This window comes from Microcaecilia unicolor, chromosome 9 (genome assembly GCF_901765095.1).
Source record: "Microcaecilia unicolor chromosome 9, aMicUni1.1, whole genome shotgun sequence".
In the NCBI taxonomy this organism is placed as follows: domain Eukaryota; kingdom Metazoa; phylum Chordata; class Amphibia; order Gymnophiona; family Siphonopidae; genus Microcaecilia; species Microcaecilia unicolor.
In genome coordinates this window covers 166,993,024-167,013,597 of record NC_044039.1, presented here as the reverse complement: position 1 = coordinate 167,013,597, position 20,574 = coordinate 166,993,024, and the positions used below count along the sequence as shown (strand labels likewise).

The following is a 20,574-nucleotide window of genomic DNA, read 5'->3' as shown; positions in this document are numbered from 1 at the left end:
ACCAGAAGTTTCTGAGGTTTGCGGTGTTGGGGAAAACATTTCCATTTCAGGGCCTTGCCTTTTGGCCTCGCCACAGCTCCCCGAACCTTTTCGAAGGTAATGGTGGTAGTAGCTGCTTTTCTCAGGCGAGAAGGTATCAGGGTTCACCCGTACCTAGACGACTGGCTCATCAGAGCAGACTCTGCAACAGAGAGCTTACAAGCTACAGCCAGAGTGGTCTCAGTACTGCAATCTCTAGGCTGGGTCGTCAATATGGCCAAAAGTCACCTGTCCCCTTCACAATCTCTAGAGTTTTTGGGGGCCAGGTTCGACACAGTCTCGGGCTATGTGTTCCTACCCGAGCCAAGGCGGTGCAAGCTTCAGAATCAGGTCCGTCTGCTCCTGAGGATGCCCCGCCCGCGAGCTTGGGACATTGTCCAGCTGCTGGGATCGATGACAGCCACGATGGAAGTGGTACCCTGGGCGAGAGCGCACATGAGACCTCTACAGTATTCCCTACTCCGGAGATGGTCTCCTATTTCTCAGGATTACCAATGCAGACTTACTTGGCTCCCTGCGGCCCGTCTCAGCATGGAGTGGTGGCTCTCAGACAGCATGCTGCGGCGAGGAATGCCGCTGACGCTCCCCGTTTGGTGCCTGGTGGTAACAGATGCCAGCCTGAAGGGCTGGGGCGCACACTGCAAGGGGAAGCATGCCCAGGGTCTATGGACACCCGAGGAGTCGGAGTGGTCCATCAACTGCCTAGAGTTGAAAGCGGTGTTTCAGGCGCTTCTGGCCTTTCAAGTGACCCTGGAAGGATTGGCTGTCAGAGTGATGTCGGACAACACGACAACGGTGGCCTATATAAATCGACAAGGCGGAACAAGGTGCAGAGCACTAGCCGCGCAGGCTGAACTGATTTGCCACTGGGCCGAGCTGCATCTTCAGTGTCTGTCGGCAGCTCATATTGCAGGTCAGAGCAATGTGCAGGCCGATTATCTGAGTAGGCATCAGATCGATCCAGCAGAATGGAATCTGGCAGACGAAGTATTCCTGCAGATCTGTGCCAAATGGGGCAAGCCCGTGATGGATCTAATGGCGACAAGTGCCAATACCAAAGTCCCGTGCTTCTTCAGCAGACGGAGAGATCCTCGCTCGGCGGGGTTGGATGCCTTGACTCAACCCTGGCCTCCGGGTCTACTTTATGTGTTTCCCCCATGGCCCTTGATAGGGCGCCTGCTCTTGCGGATTCGGCTGCACCCAGGAGAAGTGATCCTCATCGCCCCGGATTGGCCAAGGAGACCTTGGTATGCAGACCCTCCGACAGATGCTTCTGGAGGCTCCTCTGCCGTTACCTCTGGTACCGAACCTGTTGACTCAGGGACCGGTAGCCATGGAGGACGCCGGCCACTTTGGTCTTACGGCATGGCTATTGAGAGGGCGCAATTGAGGGATAAAGGTTATTCCAATAAAGTTATTTCCACTCTCCTGCAAGCCCGCAAGCGGTCCACTTCCGTGGCTTATGCCAGGATTTGGTGCCTGTTTGAGTCTTGGTGTGCTTCCAGAGCCATTGTTCCAATGCAGGCTCCTGTCTCGCCGATTCTGGACTTTTTGCAGAAAGGTGTACAAAAAAGGCTTGGCCTATAATTCCCTGCGGGTGCAGGTGGCAGCGTTGGCCTCCCTTCGTGGTAAGGTGGAAGGCATGTCTTTGGCTGCTCACCCAGATGTGGCACGGTTTCTTAGAGGGGTGCTTCGGCTCCGACCTCCAGTGCGAGCAACCTGTCCAGCTTGGAACCTGGGGCTAGTTTTGAAAACCCTGTAGGCATCTCCTTTTGAGCCGCTTCGGCGAGCATCGGAGAAAGACTTGACACTGAAGGCCGTTTTTCTGGTGGCCATTACCTCGGCGAGACGGGTGTCAGAGCTCCAGGCGCTGTCCTGTAGAGACCCATTTCTGCAATTTTCAGAGTCCGGAGTCACGGTTCGGACCGTGCCTTCCTTTATGCCTAAGGTGGTTTCAGCCTTTCACTTAAACCAGCCTATTTTCTTGCCCTCTTTTTCAGAGGAAGAGTTTCCAGAATCTTTTGGGCAGCTGCACCTTTTGGATGTGCGCAGGACTCTGCTGCAGTATCTGCGAGTTACTAACTCTTTCAGGACTTCTGATCATCTGTTTGTTTTGCTATCCGGTTCTCGCAGAGGGTCTCCAGCGTCTAAAGCCACTATTGCCCGCTGGCTCAAAGAAACTATCTTTTCAGCTTATCTGCTGGCCGGCAGGGTTCCGCCTGTAGCCTTTAAGGCACATTCTACTAGAGCGTTTTCTTCCTCTTGGGCTGAAACTGGAGCACTCTCTCTTCAAGAGATATGCAGTGCAGCAACATGGGCTTCTAAGCTCTCCTTTGCCCGACATTACAGGCTGGATGTGGCTGCCAGGAGGGATGCGCGTTTTGGTGCACAAGTGCTAGCGCGTGGTGTGGCTTGTTCCCACCCTATCTAGGGATTGCTTTGTTACATCCCATACGTAATGGCTTCATCTGCTTGATGACAAGGAAGGGAAAATTAGGTTCTTACCTTGGTAATTTTCTTTCCTTTAGTCATAGCAGATGAAGCCATGAGCCCTCCCTGTATGATTGTCTGTATGCTGTGAATCTGTTTTTCAGGTTCTGTTCTAATTTCCTGAAGTTCCTTCCTTGGGAGAAAGTTGGAAAACAATCTTCAGGATTCATGTTCAGTTTAAATTTAGGAGGATGTGTTCATTCCCTCCAGCATGTTTTTTTTGGAGAATGTGTTGATTCTCTCCAGGAGGCGCGTGTGTTCCCCTCCAGTTCTATAAATAGGAGGATGAGTTCATTCCCTCCAGTGTGTTGGGAGGATGTGTGATTCCCTCCAGGAGGCGCGTGTGTTCCCCTCCACTTATACAATAAGGAGGATGAGTTTATTCCCTCCAGGAGGATGTGCATTCCCTCCTTTATGAGTTCATGCCCTTGTGATGGGCCATCATTCGCTGTGAGGAAAGCTCTTGTGATTCCCATTGCGGTTTGCCATACTGCTTTGGAAGCTTCAAATACTGAAGAGGCAGTGGAGCTAGCTGGCCAAGAGGGCACTGTGAAAGTTTGAGTGCTCTCTATCTCCCCTGCTGGTTGATGGACATAACCCATACGTAATGGCTTCATCTGCTATGACTAAAGGAAAGAAAATTACCAAGGTAAGAACCTAATTTTCCCCTCTGATGGCTGTCTGGTTGTGATACTAACATAACATTATTATATAGTTTATTTTTATGTGTTTTCTAGGTCTTTGGAGAATTCCTGTTACATATGGTTTGATATTCTTGTTTTAACATCTTTGTATGTTATGTGCTATGAGCTACTATGAATATTATGTATTTAATTTTTCTTTTTATTTTTAACTGATGTTTTGAATGACTGCTATGGTTTAAATTTGTATTCTTTTTTCAGTTGCCCCTGAAGCAGCCCTTTATTAGGGCAAATGTACACGTCAGGCTTTTTTATTATAAGGAAGTTTTCTTTCTTTTTTTTTTGTCCGCTTCTTTAGGCCTGAGCACCAGCCTCAATTTGAGCCTTGACTCTTTTTGTTGCTCAAGATTGAGGAGTTTAATTTAGCCGTGATTCTTTTCTCAATGTCCAAGAAGACCCCCAGTAACTTCAAAAAGTGCGTCCAGTGCAGTCAGGTGATTTCTGTAACAGACCCACACACCTGGTGCATTGGGTGCCTAGGGCCTAACTCTTAGTCTCTCTGTTTAAAAATGTAGTTGAGGGGACAGTCTGCACATCAGGTCCATCAGGCAGTGGCGTAGCCAGAAGTCAATTTTTGGGTGGGCCAACAGGTTGGATGGGTGGGCACTAGACAGTGGTGTGCTGGTAAATATTTAACAACAGGCTCTCTCCCCAGTCCACCTCTGCGCCCCCCCCCCCCCGTCCACCTGTGCACCTCCCCTCAAAATTGCAGAGCTGGCTATAGCCGGGGAGAGAGCCTGGGGGGTGGGGGAGGCAATGCATTACTCTCTCCAGGAAAAAAAACATTAAATGATCCCAGGTTCCAATCTCATTCATGTTTAATGTGGGATAAAATGCCATAAATAAGTAATAAATAAATATAAACTTTTAATGTTGAGCACCTGATTCTCAAAGTGGACATGTTCCAATCATTATAATGAAAATAAAATGATTTTTTTTTCTACCTTTGCTGTCTGGTGACTTTGTTTTTCTGATCATACTGGCCCAGTATCTGATTCTGCTGCTATCTGTCCTCTTTACTCCGTTTCCAGGGCTTCCTTTCCATTTATTTCTTTACTTTCCGCCTTTCTTCTTCATTTCTTGCTCTGGGTCCTCCGCAGACTTGACTGTCCAGTGGATCCAGCTTCTGCCTATTTTCTTCATCCATGTGCAATTTTCTCCTCCTTCCTTTTCCCTCATCTCATCTCCTTCCTCACTCTTCCCTCCCCTCCATCCATGTCCAGCATTCCTTCTCTCTCCCTTCCCTCTCCTCCATCCATATCCAGCAGCCTCCTCTCTCCTGCCCTTCCCTCCATCCATCCATGTCCAGCAACCCTCCTCTGCCCCCTGCCCTCCCCTTCATCCACCCATGTCCAGCAACCTTCATCTCTCCTCTTCCCTCCCCTCCATCCCCCCATGTCCAGCAACAATCCTCTCCCCTCCATCCATCCCCAGCAATTCTCTTCTCTCCCCTGCCCCTATCCATCCATCCCCAGCAATTCTGTTCTTGCCCCTGTTCCCTCCATCCATTCCCAGCAATTCTCCTCTCCCCTGCCCCCCACCTCCATCCATCCATCCCCAGAAATTCTCCTCTCTCCCCTGCCCCCCACCTCCATCCATCCATCATCCCCAGCAATTCTCTCTCCCCTGCCCCCCCCCACTCCATCCATCCCCAGCAATTCTCCTCTCTCCCCTGCCCCCACTCCATCCATCCATCACCAGCATTCTCCTCTCATCCCCTGTCCCCCACCCCTCCATCCATCATCCCCAGCAATTCTCTCTCCCTGCCCCCCCCACTCCATCCCATCCCCAGCAATTCTTCCTCTCTCCTCTCCCCTGCCCCGCACTCCATCCATCCATCCACCAGCAATTCTCCTCTCTCCCCTGCCCCCACCTCCAGCATCCATCCATCGCAAGCCCAAGCATTCTCTCTCTACCCATGACCCCACCTATCATTCCATCATCATCCCCAGCAATATCGCCTCTCTCACGATCATCACATTACATCCATCCTCATAACAGCACATTCTCTCTGCTCTGACCCCCACCTCATCCGGACTTCCTCTTCCCATCCATGTGTCCAGGATTCCTTCACCCCATGCATCCTCCCTACCATTACCACCTGCACGCCTCTCTGGACGGCAGCGCTTACCAGACGCTGCCTACCGCCGCCCGATTACCTCCGAGTCCTCCCTATGTATCACTCTCAACAGCAGCGGTAGCGATTTAAACACGCTACCTCCTGCTTCTAACCCGGAAGCATCTCCTCGCAGAGGAGGACACTTCCGGTGTTAGGAAGCAGGAGGCAGCGTGTTTGAATTGCGATGCTACCGCTGCTGTTGAGAGTGAGACAGAGGGAGGAAGTAGATCGTGGCGGCGGTAGGCAGCGTCTGGAAAGCGCTGCCGTCAGAGAGGAGGCAGTTGCAGGATCAGTGCTGCCTGCTCCCTCCGCTCCGCTGCTGGGTGGGCCTGAACCCAAACTGGGTGGGCCTAGGCCCATCCAGGCCCACCCGTGGCTACACCCCTGCCAACAGGAGAAATTTTTTAGCTCCTGAAAGGGCCAGTCAATCAACATCAGCCGGAAGCATCAACCTCGATGGCTACTCAAACTTCAGCTACAACTGGGAGTGCACCAGCATCAAGGAGGTCTCCACTTCCCTCGTCATCAGGTGCCAATAGTAGGCCCCGAGACCACTCGGTATCGAACTCAACACAGAGGGTTCGATGTTGTCCTCATTGACACCAAAGGACTACAGTGCTGAGCATCGAGGGATGCCAAAGAAACATAAGCATCGATTTTCTTCAAAGCACGGTGCGAGAAGCGCCGGGGCATTGGAATTGCCAGTACCCGAGAAGTACCGGCACCGAGATAATTCCCCCTCTTTAGTGGAGGTGCCAGTCTCCAAGCAGCCAGGTTCCTGCTTCTGATTTGACACCGGCCCTTTCTCAGGAAGGAGCTGGTGCAGATGTTTCAGCTGCATACCGCTCAGTCATCGAGGGTGCTTGTGCCAGCTGCAGCTCAGCTTCAACTCCTTCCTGAGTTCCCTATTCTGCCTGTGGAGTGGTCTTCGATGCCAGCTCCTCAATGAGTGTCAGCTTCAACATTGACCCATGCAGTACCACTTTCTACATCGGGGAGGAAGTATCCCAGGAGTCTGAGTGTAGATGTACAGCGCTGCGTACATCTAGTAGCGCTATAGAAATGATAAGTAGTAATAGTTGTACCTTGGCACATCCCAATACTTCCAGCCCACTGGAATTATTTTCAATTTCAACTGGTAACACAAGACTTTCCAGTACCCGTGTATTGCCCTTTGGTCTCACGTCAGCTCCCAGGGTCTTTACCAAATGTCTAGCAGTAGTCGCAGTGTCACAATGCAGGCTGGAGGTGCATGTGTTCCTTTACCTCGACGATTGGCTGGTGAAAAGAGCACATCGGAGGACGGTGCTAGAGAATCCATTCATCCTGCCCAGCAATTCGAATTCATTGCCCTGCTGGGATACGCAGAAGGTTCACGCTCTTCTCCCAGGACTGAGAGCAGACGCCCTAGTCACACTGGCTTTTCAGATTTGAGCATCTCAGCAGCTCACAGCTTAGGAGATGTTAAGGTTGTTGATCCACGTGGCCTCCACAGTTTGTGACTCTCATGACACACGCCTTCACATGAAACCTGCCCAGTGGACTCTGGCCTGTCAGTGGTGCCAAGCCATGGGAGGTCTGGAAGATGTCATCAGAGTGTCCCCAGAGCTTGTGCGCTCTCTGTTGTGGTGGCCCTTTCAATCCAATTTGACTCTGGGACTTCCATTCCAAATTCCTCAACCACAGAAAGTGCTGACGATGGATGCATCTCTCCTGGGTTGGGAGGTCATGTAGATGGTCTTCACACTCAAAGTGCATGGTCCGCTCAGGAAACAAATCTCCTGGAGCTTCAGGTGATCTGGAACACTCTAAAGGCTTTCAGAGATCAGCTGTCTTACCAAATTGTACTCATTCAAATGGACAATCAGGTTGCCATGTATTACACCAACAAGCAGGGGGGCACTGGATATCTCCCTCTATGTCAGGAGGCCGTCCAGATGTGACATTGAGCTCACCGGAATGGCATGTACCTTTGAGCCACTTATCTGGTAGGCAAAAACAACAGCCTGGCCAGCAGATTGAGTAGAATTATGCAACCACACAAGTGGTCTCTCAACATTGACATTGCCCGAGAGATCTTCTGAGCCTGGGGCACCCCCTTGGTGGATCTCTTTGCCACAGTTCTGTTCCAGGATTCAGGCTTACGACAGGCTAATGTCGGATATCTTACTTCTTCATTGGGAAACAGAACTTATGTATGCGTATCCTCCCATTCCCCTCATTGGGAAGACTTTGCTGAAACTCATGATTCTGATCGCACCTTTCTGGCCTCAGCAGATCTGATTCCCTCTTCTTCTGGAGTTATCCTCTGAAGAACCGTGGAGATGGGAGTGTTTTTTGACCCTCATCACACAGAATGAGGGATCCCTTCTGCTTCCCTACCATCAGTCTCTAGCCCTCACAGCCTGGATGTTAAGAGCCTAGAATTTGCTTCCTTGGGTCTTAAAGAGGGTATTTCCCCTGGTCTTGCTGGCTTCCAGGAAAGATTCCACTAAGAGGTGTTGCTGTCTTAAATAGAGAAGGTTTGCAGTCTGGTGTGAGGGCAAGGCCCTAAATCCCCTTTTTTGCCCTGCACAGATCCTGCTTGAATACCTTCTACACCTTTCCTAGTCTGGTCTTAAGACCAACTCTATAAGGGTTCACCTCAGTGCAATTAGTGCTTATCAATGTGTATAGAGTTACCCCGTCTCTGGACAGCCTCTGGTTGTTTGCTTCATTAGAGGTTTGCTTTTGTCAAAGCTCTTGTCAAACCTCCACCTGTGTCATGAGACCTCAATGTTACTCTCACCCGGCTGATGAAAGTTCCTTTTGAACCACCAATTCCTGCCATCTGAAGAACTTGATCTGGAAGGTCATTTTCTTGGTGGCTGTTACTTCAAATTGTAGAGTCAGTGAACTTCAGGCCCTAGTGGCAGATGCATCTTATACTAAGTTTCATTACAACAGAGTAGTCCTCCGCATGCACCCTAAGTTCCTGCCAAAGGTTATGTTCCATCTGAACCAGTCAGTTGTCTTGCCAACATTCTTTTCCTGACCTCATGCCCATCCTGGCGAGAGCACCTTGCACACCTTGGATTGCAAGTGAGCATTGGCCTATTACCCAGTTAGCTATCAGATTGCATCTCCAACTTTTTCTTTTGATCCCAATAGGATGGGGGTCACCATCAGGGAAATGCACAATCTCTAATTAGCTTGCAGATTGCATTTCTTTTACTTATGCCCAGGCTGGGCTGACCCTGGAGGGTCATGTAAAGGCTCACTGTGTCGGAGTCATGGCTGTATCGGTAGCCCACTTGCGGTCAGCCTCCATTGAAGAAATTTGCAAGGCTGGAACGTGGTCTTGGTCCACACATTAACATCTCATTACTGCCTTGAGCAGGATAACCCAACACAATAGTTGATTCGTGCAGACAGTGTTGCAAAATCTGTTAGGCATCTAGAATCCAACTCCACCCCCCCCCCCCTTAGGCCTGTTTTATTCTATTCCATGCTGCACTCTCACTCAGTTTGTATATAGTTTCAAGTTAATCTGAGTTATGTTCTCGCCATTGTGAGGCCCAGTTGACCAATGTTTGTTGTTTTCGTTGAGCCTGGATTCTGGGGATACCTCACTTGTGAGAATTATGGCCTGCTTCACCTGCTACAGGTAAGTATCTGAGAAAATGAAGATACTTACCTGTAACAGGTATTCTCCAAGGACAGCAGGCCTTATATTCTCACAAACCCATCCTCCTCCCCTTGGATTGTCTCCTCTTCTTTATTTTTATGCTGTAGTATTTAACTACCGTAACCTCGCTCTTGCAGCGGATGGGAAGGCACTCACAACTGCACGGTGGACCATGTCTAATGCTCCATAAAGCTTTTGTAAAGCTTGTCATAAGCTCTGGACCAGGCAACGCAGGACCACATTACCCACTTGTGAGAATATAAGTCCTGCTGTCCTCAGAGAATACCTGCTACACGTAAGCATCTTTGCTTTCCATGTGTTTAGTTCAAATTTATCTAAACAAAATTTTTGTGTTATAACAGTCTGTCAACTTCTGTTTAACCTTTTTATCAGAAGGTAGGATTGCCATTATTTGTACAAACCGTCAGTCCACTCAAGAACTGGAGTTAAGCACTAGAGGTATTTATTTATTTATTTATTTATTTATTTATTTTTGTTACATTTGTACCCCGCGCTTTCCCACTCGTGGCAGGCTCAATGCAGCTTACATGGGGCAATAGAGGATTAAGTGACTTGCCCAAAGTCACAAGGAGCTGCCTGTGCCTGAAGTGGGAATCAAACTCAGTTCCTCAGGACCAAAGTCCACCACCCTAACCACTAGGCCACTCCTCCTTCACAAGAGTAGCTCAGTATGTCTGGCATTAGCTGGCATCTTTAGGTGGTAAAGGTCATGTATAAAATAATATACCTCCATATTCAGTAGCTTTGTATAAAACTGTTCTGGTGCACTTGTAAGCAAGAAGAAGTAAAAATTAATTGTGGTGTTTATGGTGATATTCTGTGTGCCCTGGAATCAGTAGCATGGAATCTTGCTTCTGTTTGGGATTCTGCCAGGAACTTGTGACCTTGTTTGGCCACTGTTGGAAGCAGGATACTGGGCTAGGTGGACCATAGTTCTGACCAAGCATGGATATTCTTATGTAGCATGTTGGAATACTAGAAAGGAACACTACAGGTCTTAATGCTATTCGGTTAATTTGATGAAAAGATCCACAGTATTAGTTCTGTCTCCAACAAAACTGTCATTAACTTTGATACCACATACAGCAATATATAATGACCATCCTTTCATACTGTTGACGGAGCTGTGGCAGTTTTATTAGAGGTTACAAAAAAAATCAGTCTCATAAAGTGGATGTGTTTAAGGTTTTAGATGGATTTGGTTTAATAATCTTTATAAGAGTGGTTCTAGCTGTGGATTTCCCTTGGCAGTCAACAAGTCCCTTCCATGTGGGCATTTGCTTCTGTGCTGTTCTGTGTACATCAATAGTATGAAAGTCTCTATAGTTGCCATTGTTAGAATTAGTTTGTTTAGCCTGAATCTCTTCCATGGAAGAGTTACGTCTAGTACATACATGTATATTTGGAATCTTAGTTTTGTGTCTCATTTTCTCTGTATTTTGTTATGTAGGCTTACAGAGTAGAGCCATTAATACTGAAACATTACAGCAACATTGCACCTGTCCAGATCCATTGGTACAATACAACAAATCCTATACCTTACAAGCACCTCAAGATCAGCTTTCTCAGCCAACCCAAAGAAACTACCTCAGTCCCTGAAGCCGAAAGTATACCAAGTCCAAGCACTTCACCAGTCCTGCCTCGACGACATTATGGCGAATCAATAACAACAAGTATATTAGGTAAAGTTTAATGAAGCAGTTCCTTTCATTTGTTTCACTGCCAATTTAATTAAAAGTTGTATTTGATACATTTTGTTGGTCATATTAATCTAAGACATGCAACTTGCCAAATTGCATATGGGTCATGTGGTGATATTTGACAACACAGGTTCTTCCAGAAATTTATGAAAACAACAAAAGTCCTCCACTGCTTCTGCACAGAAGTTTCCGATCTGCAGCGGCAAACAGCTCCCTTCAGTTAATTTTTGCCTTTCAAGATTATTAGTTTATTTATTTTCCTGTTGCCCTGCAGACCTGAAGAAGCTGATTTTCAAGCCTTTGTCTAACCATCTAGAGAGCCCTGATTAGATTTTTAGGAACTTAGAAGTTGAATTTTTCTTCATTAATCCACAGAACCAGCCGACATTTTTTTTTTCATCACATCTACACTTAATTCCACCCTGTCATCTTAGACTGCTTTTTGGAGAAGAAAATGTTTTCATTGTTTTTCCTCATGATTTTCCTGTCTGAGAATCAGGCTGTTGGCTTTAAGTTGTGCTCCAGATGCAAACAGAAGATGTTTACTACAAACCATCAAAAATTTGTTTTAGTGAGCATGGAGGTGGGCAGTAGTTTTGATAGCTATATGGAATGTTCAAACGCTTGATAGTGGAACATGGTGGGAAACCTGGGTATTGAATTTAATGTTGGTCTTGTGGCAGGGGCGTATCTGCTATGGGGCCACAGGGGCCTGGCCCCTGCAGATTTGCCCCTGGACCCCCTTACCAATGACACTCTCAACCCCCCTCCTCCTGCCGTCACTCCGCTGTTGCACCTCACCTCCCTTTGCTGGCGGGGGACCCCAACCCCTGCCAGCCGAAGTCTCCGTCCTTCCTTCCGTCCTTTGTTTGAGATTGGTGGTTTCTGACGTCCTGCACGCACGCACGCACAACGTGCAGCGTGCAGGATGTCAGAAACCACCAAACCCAAACGAAGGAAGGACGGAGACTTCAGCTGGCGGGGGTTGGGGTCCCCCGCCAGCAAAGGGAAGTGAGGCATGACGGCAGAGTGAAGGAAGGACGGAGACTTCGGCTGGCGGGCCAGCCCCCGCCAGCAAAGGGAGGTGAGGCGGGAGGAGGGGGGGTTCAAAGTAGTTGGAGCTGTCTTCCGCGAGAGGGGGGGAGTGGTGGCGTCTTCGTCTTCAGCGGGGGGGGGGGGGTCAGTGCCGCCGGGGGGGGGGGCTAAAATGTGCCCCATCTCCTCGGCTCTGGCCCCCCCTACCGTTGAAGTTCAGATACGCCCCTGTCTTGTGGATCATAAAAGGAGATTGGTAGGGGCTGGGATGATAACATGGTGAAGGCTGATACTTTGGCAGATTCTGGGCATATTTGGGACTGGTGAGGAGGAGGCTTAGAGTGGCAGACAAGGGAGGTGAGGAGCTGGTATTGAGGTAGGACGGGTGAGGCTGATATGCATGGATCAGGAATTGGACTTCAAGTCAAAATGTCCAAGGATCTCAGATGTGAAACAGTATAACAAGGTGATGGTTAAAGCCAGAAGGGTGCTAGGTTGCATAGAGAGTCATAACCAGTAGAAAGGTGGTGAGACTCCATCTGGATTACTGTATTCAATTTTGTAGGCCCACCCATGCATACGCCCTCCTTACATTTGAGTTATGCGGTGGATTACAAAGTCACATGCATAAATACAACTATAAAATCAAAATAATAAATGTGTGCAGGGGGTCCTTTTACAAAGGCGCGCTAGCATTTTTATCATGCGCTAATCAGTGCGCAATAAATGCTAGAGATGCAAAGAGGAATATATGGGCGTCTCTAGCGTTTAGCACACGCATATTTAACTCGCGTACTAAAAACAATGTAAACACAGATGAACACCAGTCTTTGCACACTCAAAGCCACAAAGAACACAGCGAAGATGACACAAGAATATGGTTTACTTTTGAGCATCGGGGCCGAAGACCTAGCCCAGCCAAGGATTGGGGTGTGATTAGTGGGCAGAAGAGGGTTGTGTACTTGAGAATGCATACAGAACTTACCTTAAGGAATTATTTTCAACCTGTGTATGTGAGTATGTCTTTGTTGTGCCTGTGTGTGTCTGAGTAGAGGTCAGGTTGAAAGGTTCAGTTTCTTTTCTTTTTTTTTTTTTTAATAAATTTAAATCATTATTTCAAGGATTTACACTTGATCAGAAAAGTGTTATAACAATCAAAATAGTAAAGGAAATATTATTTAACATATATAATAACACTCAAGTCCACATTATGTTGGATTCCATGAATACAAATAAGAGGAAAATGAGATAGAAAATTATTAAGGCAAATTAAGCACCTAGGATAGGACAGAAATTAAAGTTATTCTCCTAAAGCTCTTTTTGAGGCAACAAAGGATGTTAAATGGGAAGATTCCATGAACACACATTTAACTGCATTATATGTTGTTATGCATTTGCACGGGTATCTCAAATAAAATGTGCCCCCTAGTTGCAAAACGGCAGATTTCAATATTAAAAATTGTTTCCGCCTATGCTGGGTTTCCCTCGAGACATCAGGAAACAGAAAAATTTTTAAACCCAAAAAATAATTTTTCTTTGTTTTTAAAAAACATTCGAAAGAGCCACTGTTTATCAGGTAACAGAGCCACGGTGGTGACTATGTTCCAACGTTTTTATTGATAGTAAATAAGCACACATTTCCAACTAATAAGCAAATTTATAATACAAGATGCAGATGCGTGATCTTCTTAAACAGAAAGAAACTGTTTACCATCAAACTTTTCTTCTATTTTCTCCCCCCTCCCCCCCCATCTTCCCTCTTACAGATCACAACTTCTTATATATATATAACTCAGTTTATAAAATGCAGAAACCAGAACTACACTTACAGTGTTACATCATGAAAACATACCGCAAATAACCCTCAACTAGCACTGCAATATCTAACCATTGAGTACATTCCTCCTATGATTGCTCCCCTCCCCCTCCCATGCTTGTCCTCCCCTCCCCCTCCCACTAGCCCCCCTCCCCCCCTCCCCCTATGCCTTCCTGTACCCTCTTCTGACTTATATCTATTCCAAATGAAATGCCGCCCGAGGGTACCGGTTTACAACATATTACATAAGAGCCCTATACTGCTGTCTTAACACATACTTGGTTATTGACCAACCTTGTATGTCCCCCTATGTCCCTCCTCTCCCACCACGGTGGTGACTAATGTTGCCGCCGTGGCTAATTCAGTTTCCAAGGTTTCCAGTAAGGCAGAGACATCCATAGAGTTTTGTTGTTGAACAGATTCTTTCTTTGGTATATAATATACTTGAATAAATGGAGGTAAATTTCCTTCAGGTATTCCCAACATTTCTTGAAGGTACCGTTTTAACATTTCCATTGGTTTCACCATTGCTACCTTTGGAAAATTTATAAACCTAAGATTGTGATTTCTCATATAATTATCATACATTTCTGACATATCTTAGATTTGAAATATCTTTTAACATTGATGTTTGTAAATTTCCCGTTCTATCACAGTAACTTTCTGCAAGACATTATTTGTCTCTTGTAGGAAAGGTTGTGCGAATTGGGAGACTAAGTCCCACAATGATTCTAACGTTACCTATGTCGGTTTAGCCAGTATCCCGGGGGGGGGTACAGTCACCAAAGGTTCAGGCTTCTTCCCTCGCTCCATGGCTCATTGACCTGCTTCAGAAGTAACAGGGTCACTCACTCTAGGGGGTTCCAACTGCCCCCCTAGCTCCCTCTCATCATGCTTTCTCTGAGCTTCACTGGAGCCTGGGCCCAAACCGCTCCTTGGCGGCGGCCCCGTCAATCCTAAGGAGGGAGAGCTAGTCCTCTGTGGTTGCGGAGGCGGAGCTCTCAGATCGGGGCTCAGCGTGACATCGAGTCCTGGGGGACACTGAAAGTTCCTCCATCAAGCCGGCGTCCCCTATGGAACCGCTCCCGATCTCCAGTCCCTGTCCCGGAGTCCTGACAAAACGATCCATCGGACTGGCAGGTAATGGGGCAGGCAGCGGGGAAGCTCAGGTTGCTGCCCTACCTCGTCTTTTTGGCATTTGAATGTAATAGGAAACGAGGACCCTGCAGCGTTCCTAGGTGTGTGCAGCCATCTTGGAATCCTCTTCTCACCGCTTTCCAAGCCACCAATAATAGGTTCCGTTTCTTAACAAATATGTGGTGGATGTAGGGAGCTGTAGCCACTGTTGAAGTGTCTGGGCTCAGGGGAGCTAAAGAGCTGCAGGATTAAGGGAGAGGAGAGATATTGCAGTGGGGAGGGGTGGAACAGAAAGGGTGAATGCAGAGAGAGAGGAAGACAGCGTCACAGTTTTGAGAGTTGCAAATGCTGAGGCTACCTCAGAATGTGTTGCTGGTATCTTCTAGCACTGATGTGGGATTTTTAGTCAATTGTTTATAGCAATTTTATTATGTTTATATAGAAATGTGATTTTTAATCAAACTTTCCACAAGATGGTAGTCAAAACTGAAGCAAATTTAAAGTCCACAAGTATTATCTTTGTCCTATATAATAATTCTCACCTCCAACAGGATGTGCTTGGGACCGTGCCTGCCGGAAGTGGTCTGCTAGGCAGGCACGCACTGACCTCAGTGACATCAGTGACAGACAATTTGGCAAAGCAAAACAATCTGAGTGCTGGCCATTAGGACACAGGGTTGATAGGAGAGTTTTAAAAGACTGAAGGAACCGAATGTGTTAAATGGGGGGAGGGGGGGAGTTCTGAAGGACTGAAAGACATGAACATTTGGGAAAGGAAAACAATCTGAATGCTGGCCATTAGGACACAGGGTAGATAGGAGAGTTTTAAAAGACTGAAGGAAACAAAAGTGTTAAACTGGAGAAGGGAGGGGGAGTTGTGAATGACTGAAAGACATGCAAATTTGGGACAGGAAAACAATCTCAATGCTGGCCATTAGCACACAGGGTACATAGGACAGTTTTAAAAGACTGAAGGAACCAAAAGTGTTCGGGGGGGGGGGGCAAGTTCTGAATGAATGAAAGAAATGAAAATTTACGAGAGGAACACAATCTGAATGCCGGGTATTTGTACACAGTGTAGATAGGACACTTTTTTTTAAAAAATGAAGGACATGAAAGTATTACATCTTGGGGGAGGGGTGAGGAGAAAAGCGGTGGGGTATCCGGATACTGGGCGTTAGGGCCACGGGGGTACATAGACTTTTGAAAGCCTTAAGGAACTCAAAGTGTGGGAAGAAGGAGGAAAAGTAGGGGAGGGAACGGGGTGAGGGGCATTAGGAACAGGGGAGGGGGCCCTGTCACACACTCTCATTCTCACACACACACTCACACAGTCTCACTCTGTCACACACCCGCACATTCACTCTGGCTCTCTCTCTCTCAAACATACACACTCCCAGGAAAACCTTGCTAGCGCCCGTTTCATTCGTTCCAGAAACGGGCCTTTTTTTACTAGTTTTATTCATAAATTGATACTGTATCTTATGCAGAAGATCCAAGACTGTTGTCAGGCAGCAGAATTAAATACTCAAGACCTTTTATGCCAGCAGTTTTCATATGAAAACTATTCTAACCATTTGTTTCCTTAACTACTGCGCAAAATTGAATACAATGAGAGGCTCTGCAGTAAAATCAGATTAGTTTTGCTTTCTATAATGAAACAGAATATTATTTTTGCACTCTTGGAAACAATGACCAGTGGTTTAGTTCATCTTCAGCTGCTGCAGTTTGTTGGGTATGGCTGTCTCTTGATTTTGCATGTACATCCAGATTGATTCAGCTGTTTTCTGTTAACTTTAGGAGCGGCTAGTATTGGAAAAGGCCTTGGAGGAATGTTGTTCTCAAGGTTTGGACGTTCTAATGCAACCCCAGCACAGACCTCTGAGATAAAAGAAGAGACAGAAGAAGAAAAAAAGTCTAGTGGTCAGCATTCTGTGGGAACTCAGACCTTCCCACACAGCACTTCTGGCTCACTTGACCCCACATGTTAGTAGAGCATAGTGTATTCTTCTCACGTGTGCAATGTTGCATAATTTTCCTGGATATTTTTTGAAGTGGACAATCTTTAGTGGATGAAGAGTTTTCTGAAATTTTAAGGGAAGATTTTTAGAAAAATACTACTTTTCTGATAATTGCTGTATTTTCTTTAAATAGTAGTATTTTCTAGTTACTTCACAATCTTCAGTAAGTTGAAAGGAGTAACTAAGATATGGGTGGGCAACCTCTGTCCTCAAGGACTGCAACCCAGTCAAATTTTCAGGATATCCCCAATGACTATGTATGAGACCTATTTGCATGCACTTCCTCCATTATATACAACTAGATCTCATACATATTCATTGTTATCCTACCCTCGTGAGAAATTTCTTCAAAAAGTTACAATATATATTGACTTTCCCCAGTAACTTGTCTTAATTACTTTAACTGTTTAACAATTCTTTTTCTCCGAGGACAAGCAGGCTGCTTGTTCTCACTGATGGGTGACGTCCACGGCAGCCCCTCCAATCGGAAACTTCACTAGCAAAGTCCTTTGCTAGCCCTCGCGCGCCCGCGCGCACCGCGCATGCGCGGCCGTCTTCCCGCCCGAAACCGGCTCGAGCCGGCCAGGCCAGTCTTCTTTTGTCCGCACTCGGTACGGTCGTGTTTTCGCCGTGTCGAGCCCCGGAAAGTCGACCTCGCGCGTCCAATTTGTTTGAACGTGTTTTTTTCCTTCGGGAAAGCTTTGTCCTAGTCGGGAAGTGCTCCGGAAACCCCCCGCCGGGTTTCGTGTAAATCCTCCCCGTACTTCCAGCTTTTTTGCCCCGGTAAGTTTTCTTTCGTCGTCGGGGTAGGCCTTTTTTCGGCCTCGGTCGAGATTTTTCTCCCTCTAAATTTGGTGCTTCGAATTTCGCCATTTCGGCTTTTGATTTCGCCGGCGTGATTTTTCCGCCCATGACATCGAAGCCTTCCAGCGGCTTCAAGAAGTGCACCCAGTGCGCCCGGGTTATCTCGCTCACTGATCGACACTCGTCGTGTCTTCAGTGTCTGGGGGCCGAGCACCGCCCTCAGAACTGCAGTCTGTGTTCCCTGCTTCAAAGGCGGACTCAGGTAGCGAGACTAGCCCAGTGGAACGTGTTGTTCTCGGGCTCTTCGTCGGCATCGGCACCGGGATCTTCGAGTGCATCGACGTCGTCAGCGTCCAGACCATCTTCCTCGGCCGCCCCTGCATCGAGTGCATCGAGGCATCGGGCCTCTGCATCGGCGCCGAGACATCGGATAGCTGCATCGACGTCGGTGGTACCAGGACCTCGTCTGCTGATGTCGGACGGTGGTGCATCGGGTGGTGTGCAGGTGAGGGCTGTCCATTCCCCTGCTGGTGGCGGTGAGCCCTCGGGTGGGTCTCCGCCTACCCTGAGGGCTCCTGCGGTACAGCCCCCCCGAGATCGACCTTCTTCAGTCTCGGCCCCGAGGAAGCGACGGGTGGATTCGACGTCCTCCTCGTCGGTGCCGGGGAGCTCCGGTGACATGCTTCGGAAGAAATCGAAGAAGCATCGACACCGGTCTCCTCCCCGTGTCGGCACCGAGAGCTCTGGGTCGCCGAGGGATTCGGCACCCAGCAGGCATCGGCACCGAGAGGACCGCTCACCCTCTGTTCAGGAGGTGTCGATGCGCTCCGCTCTGGACAGCCCGGAACAGCCTCCACGCCCGGAACAGGTACTGACGTCGACGCCTGCATCGACCTCTCAGCCTTTCTCTGCAGCCGCTCTAAACGAGAGCCTCCGGGCCGTTCTCCCAGAGATTCTGGGAGAGCTGTTGCGCCCTACCCCTCCGGTACCGGCGGTGCTTGCGCCACCGGTACCGTCGAGCGTGGCGCCGGCTGGCCCATCGCCCAGGTTGAGGTCCCCGACGTCGGTACCGCGTGCGGTACCGACCGCGGCCACCTCCCAGGAAGGCTCCCCGACTACGTCGGCGGAGGGAGCTTCGCCGATGCGGGCGAGGGAGTCTACCTCTCGACGCCCCCATCGTGGACAGGGTTCCACGGAGTCGAGCAGGGCGAGGTTGCAGACACAGGTCCGTGAACTTGTGTCTGACACCGAGGGTGAGGCCTCGTGGGAGGAAGAGGAAGATCCCAGATATTTCTCTGACGAGGAGTCTGGGGGTCTTCCGTCTGATCCCACTCCCTCTCCTGAGAGACAGCTTTCTCCTCCCGAGAGTCTGTCTTTTGCCTCCTTTGTCCGGGAGATGTCTACGGCCATCCCCTTCCCGGTGGTTGTGGAGGACGAGCCCAGGGCTGAAATGTTTGAGCTCCTGGACTATCCTTCTCCACCTAAGGAAGCGTCCACTGTTCCCTTGCACCATGTCCTGAAGAAGACATTGCTTGCGAACTGGACCAAACCATTAACTAATCCCCACATTCCCAAGAAGATCGAGTCCCAGTACCGGATCCATGGGGACCCAGAGCTGATGCGCACTCAGTTGCCTCATGACTCTGGAGTTGTGGATTTGGCCCTAAAGAAGGCTAAGAGTTCTAGGGAACATGCTTCGGCGCCCCCGGGCAAGGACGCTAGAACCTTAGACTCCTTTGGGAGGAAGGCCTACCATTCCTCTATGCTCGTGTCCAAGATCCAGTCTTACCAGCTCTACACGAGCATACACATGCGGAATAATGTGCGGCAGTTGGCGGGCTTGGTTGATGCTCTTCCCCCTGAGCAAGCCAAGCCTTTTCAGGAGGTGGTCAGGCAGCTGAAGGCGTGCAGAAAATTCCTGGCCAGAGGAGTTTATGACACTTTTGATGTTGCGTCCAGGGCCGCTGCTCAAGGTGTGGTGATGCGCAGGCTCTCATGGCTGCGTGCCGCCGACCTGGAGAATAGAGTCCAGCAGCGGATTACGGACTTGCCTTGCCGTGCGGATAACATTTTTGGCGAAAAAGTCGAGCAGGTGGTAGAGTCTCTCCACCAGCGGGACACCGCATTCGACAAGTTCGCCCGCCGGCAGCCTTCAGCTTCTACCTCTACAGGTAGACGATTTTTCGGGGGAAGGAAGACTGTTCCCTATACTTCTGGCAAGCGTAGGTACAATCCTCCTTCCCGACAGCCTGCGGCCCAGGCTAAGCCCCAGCGCGCTCGCTCTCGTCAGCAGCGTGCGAATCAGCAAGGCCCCGCGGCTCCCCAGCAAAAGCAAGGGGCGAGCTTTTGACTGGCTCCAGCAGAGCATAGCCGACATCCAAGTGTCAGTGCCGGGCGACCTGCCTGTCGGAGGGAGGTTGAAAGCTTTTCACCAAAGGTGGCCTCTTATAACCTCCGATCAGTGGGTTCTCCAAATAGTCCGGCAAGGATACACCCTCAATTTGGCCTCTCAACCTCCAAATTGTTCACCGGGAGCTCAGTCCTACAGCTTCCAGCACAAGCAGGTACTTGCAGAGGAACTCTCCGCCCTTCTCAGCGCCAATGCGGTCGAGCCCGTGCCATCCGGGCAAGAAGGGCTGGGGTTCTATTCCAGGTACTTCCTTGTGGAAAAGAAAACAGGGGGGATGCGTCCCATCCTAGACCTAAGGGCCCTGAACAAATATCTCGTAAAAGAAAAGTTCAGGATGCTTTCCCTGGGCACCCTTCTCCCCATGATTCAGCAAAACGATTGGCTATGCTCTCTGGACTTGAAGGATGCCTACACACACATCCCGATACTGCCAGCTCACAGACAGTATCTGCGATTTCAGCTGGGCGCACGCCACTTCCAGTACTGTGTGCTACCCTTTGGGCTCGCCTCTGCGCCCAGGGTGTTCACAAAGTGCCTAGCTGTGGTAGCAGCGGCGCTTCGCAGGCTGGGGGTGCACGTGTTCCCATATCTCGACGATTGGCTGGTGAAGAACA

General features: G+C 48.8%; 1 protein-coding gene across 4 annotated transcripts in view; it reads left to right on the top strand.

Annotated features, from left to right (window-relative positions):
* The window catches only part of DDHD1 (DDHD domain containing 1), a 243,404-nt gene that overhangs the window by 211,328 nt on the left and 11,502 nt on the right, over positions 1 to 20,574 (top strand). For all 4 annotated transcript variants that reach the window (XM_030214713.1, XM_030214712.1, XM_030214710.1 and 1 more), the window contains 2 exons: positions 10,488 to 10,719; positions 16,526 to 16,711. In XM_030214713.1, the coding sequence (XP_030070573.1) occupies positions 10,488 to 10,719; positions 16,526 to 16,711 (418 nt within the window). The remainder of the gene's footprint in view (positions 1 to 10,487; positions 10,720 to 16,525; positions 16,712 to 20,574) is intronic.